This window comes from Hydra vulgaris, chromosome 10 (genome assembly GCF_038396675.1).
Source record: "Hydra vulgaris chromosome 10, alternate assembly HydraT2T_AEP".
Classification (NCBI taxonomy): Eukaryota; Metazoa; Cnidaria; class Hydrozoa; order Anthoathecata; family Hydridae; genus Hydra; species Hydra vulgaris.
In genome coordinates, this window is record NC_088929.1 from 41,277,491 (window position 1) to 41,302,500 (window position 25,010).

The 25,010-nt window shown below is 26.5% G+C and overlaps 1 protein-coding gene across 1 annotated transcript in view; it reads left to right on the plus strand.

Annotated features, from left to right (window-relative positions):
* Positions 1-3,697: 3,697 nt before the first annotated feature.
* Positions 3,698-25,010, plus strand: part of LOC100200187 (uncharacterized) — a 65,360-nt gene continuing 44,047 nt past the window's right edge. The window contains exons 1-5 of the mRNA XM_065808036.1: positions 3,698-4,191; positions 4,640-4,698; positions 7,724-7,800; positions 18,165-18,269; positions 18,343-18,772. Of these exons, the coding sequence (XP_065664108.1) occupies positions 4,110-4,191; positions 4,640-4,698; positions 7,724-7,800; positions 18,165-18,269; positions 18,343-18,772 (753 nt within the window). The 5' untranslated portion in view covers positions 3,698-4,109. The remainder of the gene's footprint in view (positions 4,192-4,639; positions 4,699-7,723; positions 7,801-18,164; positions 18,270-18,342; positions 18,773-25,010) is intronic.

Consider the following 25,010-nt stretch of genomic DNA (forward strand, 5'->3'; position numbering starts at 1 on the left):
TATTTGCATAAAAAGTACCGACTTATTTCTTAAAAGGAAAAATACAATCCACAAAGCTAAAAATCACCCGAATGAAATGTTATATCTTGAAAAGCACCTTCTTTAATGTTGGGAATGGGGAAGGGGGTATTACTACACCGTAAAATCACCCGTAAAATCCCCCCACCCTATCCATAAAATCACCCTACACGCCACTCTATCCGTAAAATCATCTGGGCATGTAACTACCATAAAGAATTTTTTTAATACAAGCAAATTTGTTATAGGAATCTTTGTTGACCTATATAAAGCATAAGATTCAGATGATCATGCTATACTAATTAATAAAATGTAAAAATATGGATTAAAAATGGTGTTTTACACTGGTTTGAGAGCTTTTTTATTTTTCTAATTCTAGCTCCCCTTCTTAATATATGTAAATGATCTTCAAAAGACCTCAAACAAACTTGATGCTATATTGTTTGCAGATAATACAAACTTATCTTGCAAATTTACTTTTTTTTATTGAAATTTAAAAACTTAATACTTTTTTTTTAATTTATTCAGCCAATAACATAATACTTACAAGTTCCGTGTATTAAAGTATATAAAAATGGAAAAGACAAGAAGAAGTCGCGTTTGTTTCATCACTATATCCCTTTTTGTCCACACACACTTATTTAAACTTTTAAATTGTAAAAGTTATTAAACAGCGAAATAAACAAACAACCGAAAATAAATGCATTGTAATTAAAATAAAATTGTGAATAAAAAGCCTAAAATTAAAATAAAAGCATAACTTGGTCTAACAAATTATAAAAATCTAAAAATTCTAACAAGTTAACATTTAACACAGAAAGTGCTAATAGTTTGGATCTATGGGCACTTTTTGTCTTGAGTGCATAAGTTTCAGTACAAGTGAATATATCTTATTTAAAGTTTATTTATGCATAAACCATGCTAAAACTATTTATTGTGACTCAACATTCATAAAATTAACATCTATAAAAACTTGTTTTTGATGATAAAATACAAATTTGGGCTTGCCCCATCACAATTTTTAAAAACGTTTTTTAAATGCAATAGAATTAGATATGAACCTGGAGGAAAATTTTAATGTACCAAAAATAATGTTTAAGTATCAAATTTTAAAATTTTTACATTTAAATTTCATCATATTTTTTCATATTGTGGGTTATATCTTTACAACAAACTAATATCTAAAACAATATCTAAAATAATTACAAAATTGTCTCGATTTGGCTGAAAATATAATATAAAAAAATTAAAAAAAAAAACACGAACCTCTAAGTTCTAAGCCAGAACTCAAGCAACTTCGCCACGGCTACTTAAATTTACTTTGTGAAAGAAAATTTTTCATTTTTTTAAAAGATATTAAAATATTTTCCTGGACGATGACGTCTAAACTAATTCTAGATTAATTAAAACGCGTGAAAATAATTTATTTTCATTATCATAATTTACAGCTTAATAAAAATTACAGCGTTACGGAATCAAGGAATCAGAGATTCGAATCAGTGACCTAGGTAATTACATATTAGATGTGTGCCGAATACAGTTATTATCTGTTTTTGATAATCTAATAGTTTATTATATGTGACTCCACCAAACGCACCCATCAGTGTGCGTTTTTTTTTACTATTTGTGTTAATTTATTTCGTCATTTAAAACTAGCGTTACAATGTTTTTACAACATAAAACAACTATCATACACTAAATTCACCAGCAGATTTTAACGAATAATGTCTTTTTTAATATTTGTGGATTTTTTTCGATGGCACTGATTTATTCCTTCATAATGTTAAGAATTTGCAATGGTATGAAGTTGTCAGTATTGCATTTTGTTTTTGTTAATTGTTTTATTAAAAATTTCTAGTGTAATTGAGAGATAAAAACCTTAAATAGCAAATTATTTAAATGGGCATTCACTAGGTTTAGAGAACTAAAACGTCAGTAGTATTTTTTCACTGCTGCAAATCTAACTTTTTCCAAAAAAATAATTAATTTCGCCCAATTTAATGTTACTAACGTACTTTAGTTTACTTTTTAAACGAGCTAATAACCTTCAAGAGAGTTTATATTTAAAATTCAGTTTATTTTCGTTTGCGCTTGTACAACTAAAGTGTATTCTAGCTTCTTAACTAATTACTTTTGCAATGTTTTGACGTCCCAATGTCATCGCATTTTACAAACTTTTTGGGTTTTTGCATATTTATTAGAAATACAACCGTATAAGATAATTTGATTTTTGTCTGGAGTAATTAGTCTAATATTGTTTGTTTTTTCAGCAATAACTAAAGTATTAGGACTTGATTTTATATTAATAATGAGTTCTTTTCAAAAAGCATTTTAAAAGTTTAAAAAATGTTGTTTACAAATGCATTTTTTCTTCGCAAAATAACAGAACATAGATTTAAATAATGGTGAATAATAGAAAAATAAAAAAATATTTACTATAGCACAAAATTTTTTATTTTGTTAAGAAATAGATATAATAAAGACAAAAAAAATAAGTGGTTATTTTTTTAGTTTTTGTGGATATTTAATGGATAAAGTTCAGAAACTTTTTGACACTTAATGCTTTACTTTGTTGCGCAACTGTGTTGCAGCCGTATATAACTAGTATAGCTGAAAGTTAAATGATGATCAAAAAAGGTTTTTTGGGTGATGTTGTAATATAAAATTTTTTCCATAAAAAAGATTGAATGTTAAGTTCTTTCCATGAATAGGTTGCATTTCATGTTCTGTACGAAGTAGCAGTGTATCAAAAGGTAGAATACATCAGCGTTTTACCTAAAACTGTAACAGTTGAAGCTCAATGGCGAGCATGATAAAACATATGTTAAGGAACTATGGAGTTGGCATCTACCATGAATGTTGCCAATGAAAATCAAAGTCAAAATCCTAAAAAGTTTTTTTTAATTCTTTACTCTATGAATGCAGCTTTCAATACTGTAGCCCGTATCTGTCTAGCATCTGTCAAACATAAAATAAACATATGAAAGTTATTGTGACACATAATGCGTAGCAAGCAGCTATTAATGTAAAACAGCAATGTGTCCCTGAGACGGCCAATTGAATCAGAGAACTGCAAAGCTGTCAACTGTGCTAACACCGGATTTTAGGTGTTGCCATCTCCTGGTCTCAATAACCTTCAAAATTCAATATTTGATTTTGAGCAAGCTCATTACAGAAGACATCTTAATCTTCAACTTTCCACAACCTGAAATTATTAACTTAAAATCTTAAGAATCTTAAGAAACTTAAAATTCACATATAGCAAACGTAAAAGTTATTTTCTAAATATTCAATAATCAATTTTTTATAAATGCAGATTAAGCAGTTTAAAAAAAAAAGGCGTTAAACAAAGCCTTACGGTTAAAAATGAAGTTTTTTCCTTAAGACCCAAAAAACTTAGATAAATTTCTTTACTCAAGTTACCTTATTATAGTAAACCCATTTAAAATATTGAAATTTCTTGCACTTTTTTTAAATTAGTTCTAAAGGAAAAACTTTTTATTTAAGAAAATAAAAGAATAGTATTAATAATAATAATTTTCAGAAAGTTTCAAACCTCAAAATAACTTAAATTTAGTAAATTATTATACATTATAATTACATAGTTTATTATTATACTTAACTTCATTTTTTGTTTGTTTATAATATATATATATAAAAAGCAAAACATTTAATTAATGTTTTGTTAAATTGAAACTATTAATTTGAAGAGTTAGCGGATGCTTTCCTGATGGCAATAAAATTATTAAAAAATATATAATTTAAACTAATATTTTCTCATCAGACGAAGAATGAGCACGAAGTATCGCAGTAATAGCATGGTCCCACAACATTTAATTAGAAAATGCCATGCCGTGTTTGATAGTTAGATACCAGGCTTTCTACCAAAAATAAAAAATAATAAAAAAGAAATATTTACCCGCGATTCCTCTGAGTAACGGAAAACTATTTTGGATGATCTTTAGAAAGACTTGAAAGAGAAAACCTTGGAAAGTTTTGCCAGTTAGATCATTCAATTACAGTTTCTTTTTAACTAAACTTTATCTTTTATATGTTTTTACTACTTGTTATGTCAAATTTGTATTAATAAAATGAACTTGGATGAAGTTCCTGCTCCTGAAGATTTGAAAGTTGACTTAAGTAGCATAAATAATGGCAACATATCCAATAAAAGTACTTTTATTATTATTGTTAAACATATATGATGTAATATATATGTATATGTATATATATATATATATATATATTTATGTAAATATATATATTTACATATAATTATATAAAGTAAAATTACATATATTTATGTTATTACATATATATTAAAAAATTACATATATATTTATATAAAGATATATAAATATATATATAAATATATACATAAACATATACATATATATAAATTTATATATATATATATATATATATATATATATATATATATATATATATATATATATATATATATTTATATATACACATACATATATTTATCTGAATACATTTTTTGGTCCTCATTTTTCATAACCAGTTATATTGAACACAAGTTTCAACTGCCGATTTATTTTCCTAAATATGCTTTGTAAATAATATTCAAAAACTTATAATACTTTATACTTTATAGCTGATTTGTTGGATGAAAAGTCTTTAGTGGAATCAAATAATAAGTATGTGTACACAAAGGTAACTAATTTTTTTTATATATATTTATTTGGCAATTTGGTATATTATAAGCCATTGTTGTTTTTCGAAAAGTCTAGCGTATATACATTAAATTTTTTTTTAAACATCTTTACTTCCACCAAGGCTGCAAGCAACCACTATTAGAGTTGTAAGTTACTGGAAGAATACAGATAAAGTTTGTAAAACAAGATAAGGACTAACAAATAACTTTTAAGATTACAAATTATATGAATAACAATAAAAAACCAGAAGAAGGGAGCGAATTCCAAAGAACTGTTTTTTGGAGAAAAAAAATTAGGTGAATAAGAATTTTTGAAGCACTTTGGAACAGTCACAGTAAATTGATGAGGCCTAATTGAATAATGAGCAACACGAGAATGAGTTTCAGTAGATCAAACAAGAGATGCTAGCTCATCAGAGCAGCACCTATTAAAGTATTTATAAAAAAGAGAAAGAGAAGCCAAAATTACAACAATGTGACAATGGTTAAAGATTGGCTGCAAGAGCAGGTCATTGACAGTTCAGGGGTTAAGAGAATAGCATGATAGTTCTACTCAGAGTTGTTACGACATAATATGTCTGGCAGATCTGTCAACATATTTTTTAGACATATTTTCTGCCGACATAAAATATGTCCCACATATTTTCGATTGACATATTTTGACACATTTTTATGTCTGAATTATTTTCTGCTGACATAAAATATGTCAGACATGTTTTCTATCGACATATTTTGACATAATTTTATGTCTGAATTATTTTCTGCGGACATAAAATATGTCAGACATATTTTCTGTTGACATATTTTGACATAATTTTATATCTGAATTATTTTCTGCTGACATAAAATATGTCAGACATATTTTATATCGACATATTTTAACATAATTTTTTATCTGATAAAAAATTATGTCAAAATATGTTGATAGAAAATATGTCTGACATATTTTATATCAGCAGAAAATAATTCAGACATAAAATTATTTGCTGTTCGATATTCTTGAAGAAAAAATCAATCTAACAAATTTATTGCGCATTTCAACTTAATTTACAGAGTTAAGTAAAAATAGTTTAACAAATTTGTTGCTTTTTTGCAATCAGTTATGCTTCATAAAACTTTTACTTTAAACCCTATAAGCAAACATCAGTTGTTTCATAAAGGTCTTTTTCTGCCCTTTTTATCGATGTATCGTTTGATAGTATTGACTAATATTGGCATTTATTGACTTATTTATTGATTATGACTTATTTATTGATTATGACTAATATTGATATTGATAGTATTGACTAATATTGACATTTGATAGTATTGACTTATATTGACTAGTATTGAGGCATCATTTGATAGTATTTGATAGTATTGATTAGTATTGATTAGTATTGGCGCTTTCCCTTATTAGAATGTAAAAACCATCTCAAGCTGAGTTTTTATTACTGAAAGTGGTTTTTATTAGTATGACTAAACTTAAAACTATTTCTTAATTAAAATAATTAAAAAAAAAAAACTTTTTCAGTTCTTTTTAATTATTTATAACGACAGAAAATATGTCGACAGAAAATGTCTGACATTTTACGTCAGCAGAAAATAATTCAGACATAAAATTATGTCAAAATATGTCGACAGAAAATATGTCTGACATATTTTATGTCAGCAGAAAATAATTCAGACATAAAATTATGTCAAAATATGTCAACAGAAAATATGTCTGACATATTTTATGTCAGCAGAAAATAATTCAGACATAAAATTATGTCAAAATATGTCGACAGAAAATATGTCTGACATATTTTATGTCAGCAGAAAATAATTCAGACATTAAATAATGTCAAAATATGTCGATAGAAAATATGTCTGACATATTTTATGTCAGCAGAAAATAATTCAGACATAAAATTATGTCAAAATATGTCGATAGAAAATATGTGGGACATATTTTATGTCGGCAGAAAATATGTCTCAGACATATTTGACAGATAACAACCCTGGTTCTACTTCAAGCCTGGAATCACAAAACTTTTAAAAGCTACTAAAGTTGTCAAAAATATAATTTAGTATAGTATAGTTTTATAAATCAACAAAGAGTTAATGATAATCTTTGGTTTGAGTTTTTTATTTTTTATTTTTTTTTTTACATTTTATAGAGTAAGATGGGGTAATTTCGCCACTATTTCTTTCAATTTAAATAACTTGAGAAATAAAAATTGAAATCAAATTTTTTGTTATTGTTAGTAATATTTTTATAAACTTTACATACTTTAATTTTTTTTTTTTTAAATAATTAGAACAGAAAAAATGGAGTGGCGAAATTACCAAAAAAAAATCTGATTTGGGGGAATTTTGCCACCTATGTTATTTACAACATAATTTTTTTATTTTAAATTATAAATCTTAAAAACACATTTATAATCAGTTAAATAAAAGAAATCTAACAATATCCAATAAGTGGGGGCATGGACATTGCTACCGAGAGGTATCAATGGCCATGCCCCCACTTATAATAACTTTGGAACTGATTAAAATTAGAAAGAAAAAAACAATACAAAGATTCTTTGAAAAATTTCCAATATTTTAGTCTTCTAAATTTCAAATGGAAATAAATAATTTGATTTTTATAAAAATGTTAAATTTCCTGTTTTTTTATAGATTATTTTAGTCAATTAATTTTCTTATCAAGTTTTCACAAAAAGAAGATTTTTTTTACATAATTTAATAAGAAGTTTATTTTTCTTCTAATAGAAATTTGAATTATAAAAAAATCTTATTCCTGAGTAAAGTTATAGTTACAAAAATAGATATACACCATTTGGTGGCGAACTTTCTATAGGGGCGAAATTACCCCATTTTACTCAACATCTTCCCAAGACGGATTTGCTACACAGTCTACTAGATACAGACTACTACAGTCATAGTTACTACTCATTTTTGTAACTTTTTATACTCAATAACAAACATAAAGTAACAAAATGATTTAAAAAAAAAGGGTTTTTTTAGAACAGGAGTATTTTAGATTTTGTGTTTTAATAGGAGGAAATGCTACAACTTCGTTCTTCTATGAAAGCAATTCCAAAACCATGTTGCTTAGATGAAGATTTTTTCACAAGGTATATTGTTTATATTGATATTAGTAAAATCCAAGTAAAATTTTTAACAAAAATCAAAATACTTTTTTTAAATTCTATTTTACTTCTTTACTTAAACTGGAGATTGTATGAGAAACCTAAAAAATATTGACTATTAATAGTGGCTGACCTAGGTGAGGTGTCATAAAAGAACTAGTTTTAATTATAAGGTCACTATCTACAAAGTTTCAAAATGCCCTCATAATCTTGTATTCTCCTTTTAAAAATCTTGTGTTTGAAAAAAAAAAGTTGTTTGTTTAGAAAACGTTCAATAGCAAAATGTCAAAGTTATAAAAATAGATATATCAGCAATTGTTTTTACTTTGCATAGTTAATGATTTTAAATAACTAGTAATTAGAGTATGAAGTGATCCTAATAAGGTATTGATTTGACTTTATTTAAGTTAACTTTTCAAAAAGCCAACAATAAGCTTTGTTTTAATAGCACCTTTTTTTAAAATGACTTTAAACAACCACAAAATGTAAATAAAAGAGCTATAGAGCAAGAAAGCAGTTGTCAGAAGACCTAAAGCGCTGTAAATTCTGAGACACAAAAACATATAGCCTAGAGAATATTTTTATAATACTGATGTTCAAGAGAGAAAAACTATACAAATAAAAGTTTTTTGAGCATCAAGGTTACAGTAAAAGTTTGTGACTTGATGATGATGCACTAAATTATGAGATTGAGTTATGGTTGATGGAACATATGATGATAGCTCATATAAGTCGCTCATATAAAGCCATAGTAGCATTTGTAGAAAAAAAGATAAAAATTTACAACAATTGGACAGGCTCAAGCTTAGCGAATGATAGATTTATAGAAGTATATATTGGAAACAAGAGTTAGAATATGACAAGCACAATAAAGTGAGGAATCCACTAGATAGCAATAGGTTGTATATATGATTTCCATGAAAGATCATTAGTAAATAATAATCTGGAAAGGAGTAAAGTAAAGGACTCAGTATGAATGTTGCCGTTCATTAACATAGAACTATTAACAGTATTGCAATAATTGTTAGCAGTAAACTTAGTTTGCACAGGAGTGGCGTGGGATCAAAGATTTTAATTTAACTTATTCATAATTTAAAGTAATTTAAAAGAATATTTTAAAAGATTTTTAGTAAGGGGTAGAGAAATAGTTTCAAATGTTTAAATTTATCATGAAAAATATATGCCTATAAAAATTTTTTAAATGTAGCATTTAATTAACATTAAAAAGTGCATTTATTTTCAACAATTATTAAAATTATTTTTTATTTTATTTAAAGCCTTTGCCTAAAATAAAAACTTTAGAAAAGATCAACAATTAAAAGTTATTCAAAACATAACAATATTTTTATCGCATTTAAATTTTTAAAACATTAAAACAGCTGTGGTCAAATTGTAAAGAAAAAAAATAAATAAGCGTGGTCAGTTACATCATGAGATTACGCGCCAACTCTGTTCAAGCCTAAGTAAATAACTTTTATTTAGGTTAAAATTCGCATGTCGCTGCAAGCCCCAAGATTTTTCTGTTTTAAGCAATCAAAGTTATCTTTCCTTGTTAAATAAGTATACATTAACAAGAATAACATTAAATATTATTAAATATCGCTTCTGATTTAGGATTACTTTTCTATTTTTTAGAATTTTTACAGAAAACTTTTCTTGGACCAACTATAACAACAACATAACTTATTTTCATGTTGCTGGAAATTTAAAACAATTCAATTGTTGTCTATTCTATCACATTTTTACTGCTTGCTGATGATTTGTTTTCAAAAAGTCAGTTCCTAATACATTTAAATTTTATCATTTTCAAATCCTAAATTTAGTAAATTTGTAATGTGCAGTAAATGATTTAAATTTCAACCCTTGAGGCATATAAAAATCAAAAAAAATTTCTATAGCCAAGTAATCAAATAATTCTTCAAACTTGACATGTTTAGCAACTATTGTTTATCATTTTTTATATAGTTCTTTGTTTACATTTTATGGGGATGAAATAATTTTAAATGCATTCTGTCTCATGATATTATCTTCTAAATTTTATTAAAAATGTTGTTTTTTTTTGCAAGAAAACTTTAAAGAATAAGATAAACAAAATTAGGTGCAATTACATTCTTGAGGATAATCAAACTAATATCAGAGTTATTAAATTCTCTTTTATATAGTGCCTATATTTGTAGATAATAATATAATACTTAGAAATAAAAAGTATACTTTTTATTTATTAGTATTATTATTATGACGTCAGTTTTTGTTTATTTGTACTAGGGGTGCTCTACTGATGGAAATTTTGAAATCATAAGTTAAGAAGATGGCTTAGAAGATAAATGTAACTTCCTTTTTGTTAAGTGATAGACCAGTACTGATAAGATCACTAACAATGTGATTTTAATTTTACTAAATATCTTTCAATTAAGAAAAGAGTTATTTAGTTATTTAGTAAATCAGCAGATGACTTTTCCCTTTTAAATAAGAATTATGAACTACTAAATCAAGTTGACTAAATAATGAAAAAAAGAAAGATAAGCAAAAAAAAAGAAATAAAAAATACAAGTTGTAAGCTGAAAATATAGATATAAATTTTAAAGGCAAGGCTCTCATGATGTTTTGTTGTTACTCATTGAGTTCTCCATTAGAGACTGTAAGTAGTAGGTTATAGCAGAAGTAGCAATTCCACTTTTTTGATTTTTTTTAATTAAAAAAAAATTGAATTTAAAATAACAAGCAAAAATTGATATATACCAAAACTGATATATACCAAAACTTGAATTTGATATATACCAAAAATTGAAACTGATATATACCATATAGAAATTGAAACTGATATATACCAAAAATTGATATATGGGTCAAATCATTATATTTCAACCAATTTAAAGAAAACTTTGTGGGGCACCATCTCTGATTTTCCTGATTTTTACATATTGTTATGTGCATTATGTAGATAGGTTAAAATTGAAATTTCAGACTTCCAAGTACAACGGTTTAGAAATTATAGCCTTAGAAACATGACACAGTGGCCAGTTGGTAGGTTAGTGTTACAACTGTTGATGATTGAAAAATAGGGTAATTTAAAAATGCTGTCATTTTCGGTGTGGATTTGACAAGTTTATAATGTTTGCATTTTTTTAGATAGTTGGGTCTAATGGTCTTATATGCTGTTAATCTTAGCTCAAAACAAAGTGTCAGAAAAATTTACAAGCATCTCAAAATGGCTAAAAAATGGACTTTTTAGGCGAGTTGACATTTTGCTTTTAGATATATTTAATTTCTAAACTGCAACAAGCTGCCTATATTTTGGCCATTTATTGCAGACAGTAGTAGCTAATCAGAAAACTTATCTGTAAAAACTTGTGGATGAATAGAATAATGCTACAGTTAGTTTCAATTTGACATATTTTTGCAATTTTAGGATTTTTTCCAAAGTTTAGGAGGTCATAATTTTTTTCTAATTAAACACAACTTAATAAAAACCACTTTTTTAAAGAGAAAACTATCCAGAAATTAGTTCTAGAAAAAATGAGACACTTGTTGAAAGTGAGAAAAAAGTCATACAGCTCTAAAGTATTCTGTTTTGGCCATTTGTAAATCGAGGGGGGCCACTGTGTCATGTTTCTAAGGCTATAATTTCTGAACCGTTGTACTTGGAAGTCTGAAATTTCAAATTTAACCTATCTACATGATGCACATAACAATATGTAAAAATCAGGAAAATCAGAGATGGTGCCCCACAGGCGATTAGTTGAAGCATAATGATTTGACCCATATACCAAAAACTGATATATACCAAAACAGTTGCACATTGAATAATAATAACAGAACATTTTGCAAATGTTCTTTTTTTTTAATGGTAATATGGATTTAAGTGTTGTTGATTCTTATTAAGGCTATGGCAATATTGGTTCTTCTAAACTGTTCATTCGATTTAAGTGAAAAATACTTACATAAAGCTAAGCTGTGATAAATCTTATTCTAAGTTATGTAGACATAATGTAGCAAGACAAACTTGCTTTAATACTTCTTCAATTGTTAGCTTTTCAAAGTTGGAAAGCAATTTTTTTTATTGAAAAGTCAATATTTTGTAACGTGGAAAATAAATTTTGTGTAGTTGAGACTTTCTGATACTTTTGAGCTGCAGAGCCAGTTAAGGATGCTCACATTCAGAAAGCTAAAGTGTATTCTGTGTAATCTTTGAGCAAGGATATTCTCATCTGAGTCCAGAAAAAGAAAGCAGAGTCTGTCATTAAAGAATATCCTACTGTGAAGTCCATGTTCGTTGATCCATTTGCAAATGAAACACTTTATACAACTTCTTCTGGCAGAGAGTTCCATACATTCGCTACTTGATTAAAAAAGAAGTTTTCTCTGTGCTTATGTTTTGTCATTTCCTTGAAATATTTAAAGCAGTGACCTCTCGTATGATTATTAACTATTGGAAAACGATTGCATTTTTCTAATTTGTCAATATTATTCATAATTTTATACATTTGTATTAGATCTCCTCTTTGTCTCCTTTCCACTAGAGTAGTTAGGTTTAATTTTTCAAGTCTTTTTGTATAGGAAAGATTTCTGATTGATGATACTAGTTTATTAGCTTTGTGCTGGATTTTTTCGATATAGTCACAATCAGATTTATAATATGGAGACCATACCGGAACTGCAAACTCTAGTAATGGGCGAATAAAAGTAATATAAAGCAAACAAAGTAATTTATAATCGAAACAAGCAAATGACTTTTTGATACGACCAAGCATTTGATTTGCTTTGATAGAAGCATTAGTCACTTGATTTTTCTATTTTATATTTGCATTAAAAAGCACTCCAAGATCTCTTTCTGTATCTGACTCTTTCAGTTGAATACTGTTTAAATTATATAAATATTTTTTGTTATTATGAACATAATGCATAACTACACATTTTGATATGTTAAACAAAAGAAGCCAGGTTTGAGACCATTTGTAGACAATATTTAGATTATTTTGAAGATTAGTAGCGCATTGTTCTGAAGATAATTGAGAAAGCACTTTTGGATCATCGGCGTATAGCTTGGTTAAATTAAGCAGTATTTTTGTAAGGTCCTTAATATAAAAAGTAAATAAAAGTGCTGCAATTACAGAACCTAGTGGTACACCACTAAAAACCTTAACCTAGTCAGAAATATTATCACCTTGAACAATTCTTTGTCTTCTGTTTTCTAAGAAGGCTGCAATCCATTTAAGTAACAGACCATCAAAGCCATATGCATTCAGTCTGACTAACAGTCTTTTGTGTGGAACGGTATCAAAAGCTTTAGCAAAGTCTAACAAAATTACATCAACTGGAATACCAACATCTAAGTTTGAGGAAATATAGTTAATACTTTCTAAAAGATTAGTGGTACATGATTTATTTCTAACGAAACCATATTGCGCTTTTGCTAGTAGATTATTTTTATACAGGTACTCTTCCATTTTAGCTCTAATTATACTTTCCATAATTTTACATGGAGTAGAAGTCAATGAAACTGGATGATAGTTGCTGGGAAGAGTCTTATCACCTTTTTTGAATAGAGGCGTTACTTTCGCTGATTTAAATTGAACTGGAAGCTGACTATTAGTTAAAGATTCCCTAATAATTAATGTTAGAGGAATAGCAAATGCTTCGGCACAGTTTTTTTAGAAGAAATTGATGCATATTATCATGACCACATGCTTTATTTTGATTAAGATTTTTACGTTTATCTAATATCATTTCGTAGCTGATATCATTTGGATCTAGAGCAACAGACTTTGAATGATTCTCGTTAAATTCAACTGTGAAATGTGGAAGTTCCCCTTATTCTTCAATTACGAAAATATCTTGGAAACATTTATTGAGTAAATTAGCTATCTCTCTAGGTTCTTGAGTTAGATCACCATTAGCTGTTTTTAATGCTCTGATTGATTCTTTGATTAGTTGTTGGCTGTTTAGGTATTTATACAGAAGCTTCGGGTTCGTTTTGGATCTTTTAACTAAAACATTTTCATATGCAAGACGAGCTATTTTAATTTCTTTTTTCACTAACTTGCAAGTCAGCTTGTACTCTTTAGACAGAGTAAGATCTCTCCATTTACAAGCACAATTCAGGTATCTAAGATTTTGCTTTTTTTTAATTAGAGTTTTAAGATCCATCAAGCGATTTGTTGATCCATCCATTTTTGATCCATCGAGCAATTTGTTTTTTTATTCGAGATGCGTCAAGCACTGGAATAAAAAAACTGAATTGATTACATGATACATTTGAAAAGTGAATTAGATTGTCATATATTTCCTGAACAGATAAACTTTCAAACAGCATTACCCAATCAATATTTGTAATAAAGTCAGAAATTTTATTGGTGTCAGCCTTTTTGTAATTAAATTTTAAGTAACTGTGCGATAAGTTATTAACCATACTTTTAATAATAAAATCAAAAAAGATGACCAAATGACCTTTATTTATGTTACCAAGGACAGATCTTGGGTCAATAGCGCAGATGCTTCCCGACTGAGTTGTGAAGATTAGATCAAGAGTGTTAGTGGCAGAATTATTTGACATTTGAAAAGTCGGAACATTTACATGTTGATACAGATAGGTTCTGGTAAAAGTTTCACTAAAGTTATGCTCTATACCATTTTCATTTTTAATGTTTGTAATCCATTTGACCATACAATTGACGGGAAATTAAAGTCTCATGTAATAAGTAAGTCTTTGTATCTTTTTATATCAATATAGTCTTTAGTCTTTTTAAAAACCAAATCCAAGTCGTTCATGTCAACAAAATTGTTGGGTCTGTAGATACAACCAACTAAATACTTGTTGTTTTCAAAGTACACTGTAGCCCAAATTTGTTCAATTTTACTTAAGTTAAAAACAGCATTGTTCTGCTCTAATGATTTAATAGTTTCAGTAATATATAGATACACACCACCACTTCTGCGCCCATCATTTCTGTCTCTTCTATATGGATTATAGCCATTTAGATTTACAACCAAGATGCTTTTGAACCATGTTTTACTAACAGCTATGATTTGTGGATGGTAAGTGTCTACTAATACCTTAAATTCATAAAATTTATTTTCTAAAGAGGTCCCATTTAAATACATACATTTTAAAGCATTTAGTCTGTTTATAGATAATGGCTGAAAAGATTCTGTTGAGTTAGTACTGTTGAGATTTAATTTTGACGATCTGATTTCTACGAATGCCATATCGAAAGGGCGAGTCTTCAGCAAGTGTACTGTTTGCTTCGTTTCTTTTCTTTCTTAAATCGTAATCAAGACTTCTTTGTGCTTCAGTTAAATCTGGACTTATGTAAATTGATTTGTAACCTTCTTTCTCTCTCAGATATTTTGCTGCTAGAAGAAGTGGATTTCTAAACGAATCATGACTTAGTTCAACTATTATTGGACCTGGTTTAGTTGTATCATTAGATTTTAGTCTTCTTGCATAAACTGGTGAAACACTGCTTTTGCCAATTACATTAAAAATCTCTTTAATTTTTTTGCTATCATCTGCTTTTTTATCTGTTGAAAATTCCATTTCAGATTCAGGTATTCCATAGATAATTACGTTCTTTTTAAGTTTTTTTACGTTCATATATATACTTTTTATTATACTTTATTATATTTATAAAATTTATTATATATGTATATATTATATATTTTTTCGGACTTTATAATAGCTGGAAGTATATAACTTCCATTTGAAGTTTTCATTTCTAAATCATCTGGGTCTGTGTTTGGTTCACGCACTTGGACATCATGCCAAAGACATTAAAAAGATTTAAGTGTCAGATTTTGAATGAAAAGGCAGTTAAGCCAAAATGTTCTTTAGTGGTGATTTGCTTAGATTGAAGATTGGTTTTTTGATACAAGTAATACTTATAGCATAAGATGATTGGATAAAAAATCTTGGGACAGTTTTTGAGTTGTATCATGCATTTTATTTTCTACATCTTATATATAAAGTCATTACTTACACAACATTGTTATATATGAAGAAACTAAATTAACTGATTTTTTATCATACTCTGTGCATGATTTTGTCAGCGTTTATTTCCAAACAAGAGCTTTAGATGCTATAATTTTTATTGCTTTTATAGTGTTTTTTATAAGTTTTTTATTGCTTTTATAGCTTTTTTATAAGTTTTTATAGTGTATAAAGAAACTTTGCTTTTTTTTTTTACATAGTTTCGCCTAAAAAGCATATTTATTTAAAATCTTTTTTAAACTTGAACAAGCAATCATGATATTAAGGTTTTTTTTAATAAAAAAAAAGAATCTTTGACTGAGTTTCTTTGCTACAAACATTTTTATTTTATGTTAGAGCAAAATTATCATTTTTTTCGTCTTTTCATGGTTCACAGACTTTCATTTAACAGAAATATGTTGTAGTTAGCAAAATATTATACAGATGCTATAATTATTAAAAATCGCCTTACTACACCGAGTACCAAGGAATTACAGCTTCATTTGATTCTTTTTCGACTCAAAAATTAAAGGCTCCTCTATCTTGCTTTTTCAAATCTTTTTTAAGCAACAACAGACATTTCTTCATTTTACCTATAATTGTTCTTACATAATTGATATTGCACTTCCTTATTTTGACTATAAGGAGCAAGCTTGTGAAATCATGATTTTTGCTATTGCTTTAACATGCTAATTTGTGTTGTTGGATGGTTTTGATTTATGCCAAAATCATTATTTTCTAGAAAAAATTTAACAATTGGCACCCTTCTAGGCGTTTTAGAGATTAGGAAACAGATTTTCAGTAATTTTGTTTTGATAACATTTAGAGATTAACTGTTCTAGATAAGATCTTCCTACAATTACCTCGAAAATGATGTTTTATAAAACCTGTTTTCTCCTATGTAAGCTGCCTTTACCACGAGTTAGGAATTGCATCTATTGCCAAAGTGACATATTTTTCAATTGAATTAGTTGCGCTGTCAAATTTTCCCCTAAGTTGATGAATTTGTCCCTTATGATATTATAAAAAAATCAAATTATATGCAAAAGTGAATTGAGAATTTGTTTTTATTCAATACATTAGAGAAGTTGAGACCCCTAATTAATAAAAAACGTTTTGAAATTAAAAAACTTTACTTAATTAAGTGTGAATTCATTTTGTAAAAGTAAAACATGACAAAGTGACCCACTTTACCCTATTCTTGATTTTTAAATGAGAGAATTTAAATCTGTTATGGTATGTTTGCTTTTTGAATTTTAAATAGTTATTGTCCTTTATTATATGTAAAATTGATTTTATATATTAGACGGCCATTCTGTTTTTAACTTTAGAAGTTGATTGTAATCAACCTCTGCAGTTGTATAATCAGTACAGTTTTTTTTCAGTTTAATCGTGAAGTAAATTGAAAATCTTCAGGTAAAGGAATGGAATGAAAATCCAGTACCAATTGGGTATACAAGTATAGTAAAATCAAAGAACTTATAAGTGGACCAACTGATTATAAACACAGTTGTTTGTTTAATAGAATTATAGCTAATCATCAAACAGGTTAAATTAGTTATGTATATGTAATCAGAAAAAAGTTTTATTTTAATAAAATAGTTTTGTTCTAACTTCCATAAAGTTCTGTAACTCAAAGTCAAGTTATTCTTATAATCATTCTCCAACCCAAGTCCAAACTTATCTTGGTTTTGGGCATTAAATAGTTTTATTGAAATTTGACTTTTTGTTTATTAATAAACATCTATACACCTTATCACTTGGTGCTGTTAAGTCAATTTCAAAATATTATAGCGTCTGTATCATATTTTGTTGAACACGACATAATTCCGTTAAATGATCAGGTCTGTGAATCATGAAAGGATGAAAAAAATTAAAAAGATAATTTTTGCGGTATCATAAAATTTAAATGTTTATAGCCAAAAAAAAAAGACCAAAGATTTAAAAAAAAAAAATACTAAAATCACAATTGCTTGTCCAAATTTTAACAAGATTTTAAATGAATACGTTTTTTAGGTGCAATGAATATTATATCTATTATATAACTATAATATTGATCTTAAGACACCATTTTGGAGTCTTAAGATCAATATTATAATTATATAATATTGATCTTAAGACTCCAAAATGGTGTTCTTTAGATTCACTATTAGGGTTAGTAAAATGGTTTTGACAATTATATAAAAAAAAGAAAAGTTTCGTTAGATATTAAAAAACCTAAAGCAAAAAAAAGTTAATCCATTTAAAGCTCTTCTTTGGACATAATACGCTGATAAAACCATGCTAATTCCAATTAAAAGAATTCGAATAATTTGTAAATGGCCTTAACTACACCAAGCATTGACTTTTTCATTTTATTATTATAATATTTAATTTTTTTAAGAGAGGGAATTTGGGATCCTGAAGCATGGCATAAATCAAGTACATCCAGATCTGAATCTCCCCTTGTTGAAAGTAAATTAGCTTCTGAAGGCAAAAAAATTCAAGTGTAAGTTTTTTGTTTTTAAATTTATAGAAAATATTTAAAATAATTAACTGAATGGTACTTATTGCATGATTAGGGATCAAATTGAATTAGCTCCTCGTAGAAAGAGTTTTCATCAGGGTTGTCAAGTGCGTTCAACCACTGAAACTTGTCAAGTTCGTCCAACTACTGATCGAATAGAAAAATCTGTCCCACGAACTATATTTGAAAAAAAGTCACGTTTAACTGGAAGAGCTTCAGCTCAGCGCAAGTCTTTAGAAAGTAAATATAGAGAGCAAAATGATGAAAAGCATGATAAAAAAAACCATTGGGATATAAAACATGAAAATACAGGACTTTATAAGGAAAATCGAACTGATGAAAAGTTTAAAGATAGCCATAGAGACAGGTTTGAAAAAAGCTGTGAAAAGGCTGTTATTAGAGATCGAACTGAAATAACAAAAAAAGAAAAAAGAGAAGAAAAAGAAGCAAAAGAACGCCCTTTAAAAAATGAAAAGGATAGCCAGGTTTGCTTTTTTTTATTTTTAAATATACGTTTATATCTTTATTCAAATGGTTAAAAATTGCAATCATTTAAGGAGTTTTTGCATTTTTCAAGTTCAAGAATTTTAGTTTGTTAAAAAGGATATATTTGTTTAACAATAACATTTTTTTTTTTAGTTATTTTCAAAAATTTCTTATGTAAGTCAAAAGAGTATTTTAAAAAAGAAATTAATTGAAATAACTTGCTCTAAAAGTATTTTACATTTTTTATTATATAATTTTTGAATAGGGTACCGTTGCAGTTCTCAAAACTGATTTTATAAACTTTTCGCAAAGCTTTCTGGGATTGAAATGTTGACAAACAATACAAAATGCAAGAAAACTAAATACTAATTCTGAAGCAAAATGTGCATAAAAAGTGCAATAAAACAATGTTATTAGGATTTATTCTCATCAGATTCTTGCTACCTTGAACATTTGCAAGCTGATTTAATTTAAAAAAATAGGAATTACTCGATTAGAAACTCGGAAAAAAGGATAAAAGAAAAATAAAGCTTTCAAAAATATATATTTAAACTAAAAGTTTACATCAGTTTACAGATTTTCTTGTCAAAAAAAAAATGAAAATAATATCAACATAGATGCAACTAATATGTATAATCATTATAACAAAGCAATTAGTAAACTTTTTATTAGTTCTGATATAAATACAGAATACAGCATTATTGATTTTAATACTGGAAATAGCCTTGATTTTATTGTTGGATTTCTGTATCATTCAGTTCTTTATTATATGAACATGAAAAATGTGATTTTATTGATTTAATGATTCTCAGATTTCTACTTTTATGGCTTTTTTGGACCAGCAAATTATCAACTTTCATATTCCAGCTCAAGGAGTGTGATGATTAGAACAAAGTCTTAATAGTTATCTTTAAAAAAGCAAAAGCATGTATCAAATTTTATATCAGTGTAGTATTAGTGATGTGGCTTCGTTTCAGAAGTGTGGAAACAAGCAATTATTTATATTGCACTATTTTTAAGTGTGTGAAAAGTTTATAAAAGAAAAGGCCATGCAATCATAACGAATTGTAAAAAGCATGCGTTTGTTTTGAACAATTCAATGAATATATTTATTTAGATTCAAATTAAAATAAATAATTCAATCAAAAGTTTGGATAATTTGATGGAGTAATGCTTTTTTTATCAGCACTAGCATCTTAATTAGTTTATAAGTTTATAAGCATTGTTGAAAAGTTTACTAGTTACGAAGTAATTGCTAAACTTTTAACAATGCATGTGTGCTTAAATATCTTTGTAAATTTTGAATTTTGTTTTTAAAAATTTAACTGTTTATATTTTTTGTTAGTTTTGTTACTAATTGCAATTTTTCACATTTTTTTTCTATGTATATATAAAGATTTCTTTGTGTAATTCTTATACAATTACTAATATAAAAAAAAATATTTCAGATAAATTTAAAAAAAAATAAAAACCATTTTGAACAAATTTTTTAGAGTTAAAATTTTAGCTTTCTTAAAAATTATGGATTAAAACTTATTTATAAAATTTTTGTAAGTATGTACTTATTTTATTTGGATGCAATTTTTTAAAAAGAAATTTATATACTTATTAACTAAATATATTTTCAATATTTTTATTTTAAAAATATAATTTTAACAGTCAATGTTTAGAGACCTGGTTAATATTTTTCTGATCTTTTCAAATTCTTTTTGTTTAAGCATTTACTCTCAGGTGCCTAATACGAAGGAAAAGTAAATAGTTAACTTCTATAAAAATATACCCACCATGAGGGTATTAAGATTCATTAAATTCATTAGTTTATTAAATTTCATTTATTGCCAAAGAAAACTATCAAATGATAAAAATAAAAACTTGGAGTAATCAAGCTCTAAAATGTCAAATTTAAACTAACTGATCAAAACGAAAACTTTCATTGTAATTAGCTCTTAAAAATTCACAAACACTAAACAAGAATTCAAAAAGTTATTGAGAGTTTGTAATTGAAAACTGAATAACTTGTTATTGTTACACAATTTTGAGTTGTTTGTCTGCATTTCGATTCCAGAATCCTTTGTTTTAATTTATTTAAAATATGCGTGATGAAAGCCAAATGGTACCCTATTATATTGATATTGTATTAATAACCATTATGACCATATTACATTAATATTAATTATAGTGATAAAATAATCAGTATTATAAAACTTTAAGGTGTCCTTATTGAAAGTGCTTGTTCTATATTTTAAAATTAAAAATTTTTCTGTTTCTAGAAAACCAAGTGATATAAACAAAGTTTCAAAAAATTTTATCAAGTTGTTGTATTTTACTTGTTATTTCAATTTTATGGCATGCTAGAATAAAAAATGTGAAATAAGGTTGACATGAAAAAAGACTTAATATTAATTAACTTAAAGACTTTTTCTATGCATTTAGGTTAGAGCATTTGGGTTAACTTTATCTTAAAAATCTTTCTTGTTTGCTGTTTAATTTTTTTCTAGTAAAAACATGAAGAAATAAAGATTGCATGAGTATTTATTTTGTGCAGCTAAAAGAATATAAAATGAACATATTTTTTTGAGATTAAATAAAATAAACGCACATATACACACAGGCACACACACTAACATATATATATATATATATATATATATATATATATATATATATATATATATATATATATATATATATATATATATATATATATATATATATATATATATATATATATATATATATATATATATATATATATATATATATATGATAAAAAAAAAATGTTTGGGCAGAATTTTTTTAAGTAAAACAAAATAATAAATGTATACCAACAAAAACAAACTTTGAATTTGGAGAGGGGGTCTGCAAAGAGCGTATATGAGATGGAGGGCAGGAATCAGTTATAAAAAGTACGGAGACACTAATGTAAAAAGAATTTTATAAAATGTTGGGTAGGTAGGTTAAGAGCATAGATAGTTTTAGGGAGAGAGAGGGTACTCAAAAAACTATAGCAAAATGTGGAATAGCAGGAGTGATGTGGAATAGCAGGAGTGATGTGGAATAGGGGGAGGGATGTTGAGTAGGGGGGGGGAAGAAGGGTCGAAATTCAGGCGTACACACATTATGGACGACCCCTTATTTGCTAAACTTTTCATCGGGTTACATATTTTCTCAAAATACTTATTTAATCAAGCGATATATTTAATAAAAATTATTCTATAAAACCTGTATTGCTCAATTTATTTTATTTTTGCAAAGACTGCAAAAAAAGTGTAGTATTATTTTGAAATCGAAATCGTTTAACGAAAAACCTTTCATTTTCAATTTTGCTAGTTTTTTGATAAGAGAAATGTAAAATACTTGCTGAATACGACAAATAAATTAGGAAATATTAAATATATTTTTTAACGCGCGCTTTAACACAATAACAATTTTAATCGCCATCTGTTTTGAATTATTTCCATAAAACATTATTTATTGCTTTAATTAATAAAAAGCTGTCTGTTTTTTGCTCTGTTGTGCATTGATGATCTTTAAAAAAAAAAACTTTTTTCACTTTAGATAGCCATTATGTACAAAAAAGTTAATGTTTGTTATTATTACTATTATTAATACTGCGAACATCAGTTTATACTTTAAAGAATGTTACTCAATTTGTAACACCTGCGGCGATATTTATTTCCTTTATTTCAACACAACAAAGGCACTCTTTTTCAAGTGGCATTGTTTTACAATATCCATATTTACACCATTGTTCAGCGCCAACTTTAAACAGCTTAACTTCAACGTTTTAGCAATATCAAAATTCAAATTTTCATAGCTGATACGATTTTCAACTATTTCCTTTCTTTTATCCATACAGGTTTTTTTGTCTTTTTTTTAAGCGGTTCAAATCGGTATGGAGCTGCCGACATTTTAAATGTTTTGGTTATCAAAATCCAAATGCAAAATACAAAAATTACCTTAATATTTATATGCAAATCATTAAAATTTATCAATTTCTACTAAATTGACATACTTAATAATATTTTTTAACTATAAATTAAAGAATTCGGCTATTATCTCTAATAAATGATGTCGTTTACCAAAATTATTTATTAATTAAAAATTTAAAAATTTTTAAAACGTCATTTTGATAGGAGAGCAAAAACGTCACAGCAATAAGCGGCTCAGATAAACTAAAAAAAGTCCCATTAATTACATAAAAAGAAAAAAAGATTCAGAATATATAATAAGGTGATCAACGACTTTTTTTTATATTTATATTATTTAAGAGTGTAATATAAAAATCTTAATTTGGTTATCGCGCTCTATAAAAAAATGTTCTTATGTTTAGCTTACTATAAAATTTATAAGAAAGTCATATGATTGATAATAAACGCTATTTAAAAAAAAACACAAAAAAAACAATTAATATTAATTCAAAAAAATTAAGTTCTACAATGACGCCATTTACTAAAACTCTTTGGAATTAAATGCGCTTGAATAAATTGTAAAATCTGTAGATTGCAGCGTGTATTTTCAAGACTCTGAGAGAATTGCTACTTCAGAGACGGCGAGCTTCGAGTAAAACAACAAAGTTTGTTTTTGTTGGTATACATTTATTATTTTGTTTTACTTAAAAAAATTCTGCTCAAACATTTTTTTAAATCATTCTCTTTAAAATAAACACAACTTGTCTGAGCACTTTAGGATCCCTTTAAGCAAAGTGAAACTAAAGTTGTTTAAAAAATGAAGTTATAGCTTAACTCATATATATTTTATGCATCAAAAGTTTTTTTTATAAATAAAAAAAAATTAAAATATTTATACGCTTTTTCAAAATATTTAAATCTAAAATATTTTAGGTGTTATGAATATTAAGTATTTAAAATACATCCAGATTATGTGCAGAAAATTATTTTGTAAAACTCAGTTTTTTTAAACCTTGACCCCTAGGAATTCATTTTTTTAGGTCAAAACAGCAATTTTGATTGTTTTTAACAAACATTGACCTGACCGTTAGTTGCTTGTTATTTTGTGTGCTGTAAATGTTATTACAGGGTTCCTACGGAGCCTGTTTTTCTGTTTTTTCCATTTAGGCCTGTTTTCCTGTTGTTGTTTTTTGTTTTTAAGGCAATAGCCTTTTTTTTTTTTTTAAAGTCTAACGATGTTTATATGTAAAATGATATATTTTATGGATTTAGAAGGCAATCAAGATAAAAAGTTTTTCAAACAAAATTTACTAATTTTGTTTTAGGTATAATATCAGCTATTACTTAACATAGTTTTAACATCTATTTTTTTCAATTAGAATATTAAACCATATAACTGTTATAAATTGAATTTTTGAATAACTTTTGTTTATTTTGTTATGTTAAACATAAATAGTTAAATTATAATAATAATTATGAAAGTTTATTTTTAAATGAATTTTTCACTTCATTTAAAAATAAAATAAACTGCATTCATAAATCAAATAAAATTATTTTGAAGAGCAATTTTTTTTTTGATATGGCGTTAACCTGTTTTGCTTATCAGGGGGTTTTATATGACAACTAGAAATATTACCATTCTAACCTCATGCTGCAATTTTATTTTAGGGTTAGGGTGGTTTGGATTTTTAAATCAAAGTTTTCTTCCCCATATGAAACCAGTTTTATAGAATTCTTATGAGAAAGCTCTTTCCAATATAAAAGTACAAATGATTAAGCTTTACAAAGATTTTCTAGAATGTTATACTGATATAAAACTTTTAGGCAGCCAGGAGTGCAATTTATTATTTTTATTTTTTAGTTAGAATAATTAATTTTTTTTAAGTAAGTATTTCCGTATGGGAAAGACGAAATACCAATTATCTTGGGAAAAGATCTATCCATGGATTAAAGTTTCAAATAAGTCTATTTTGTGACAAATTAAAATTAAAATTGCATAAGTATATCAACAAAAATCTAATAAACTTAAATATATGATTCAGTTTAACTTTGCCTCTTATATTAAAAAAAAAAAATTATTTGGAATGAGTTGAAATGTTTGTCATTTACATTTCAATTTGATGAAACAACTACATCACAGACAAAAAAAACAGTATAATGCTTATGCCACATACCATTCTAATCACTTTCAGCAAATAATAGCATTGTACTTGTTAGCAGTACACCTTTGTAGGAAGGTGTACTGCGGAAGATGTTCTTGGTCATTTTAAAAAGTTGTTAGGTGAAATTCAGCTGCAACCAGAGTCAATCCTCTCTATTAGTATGG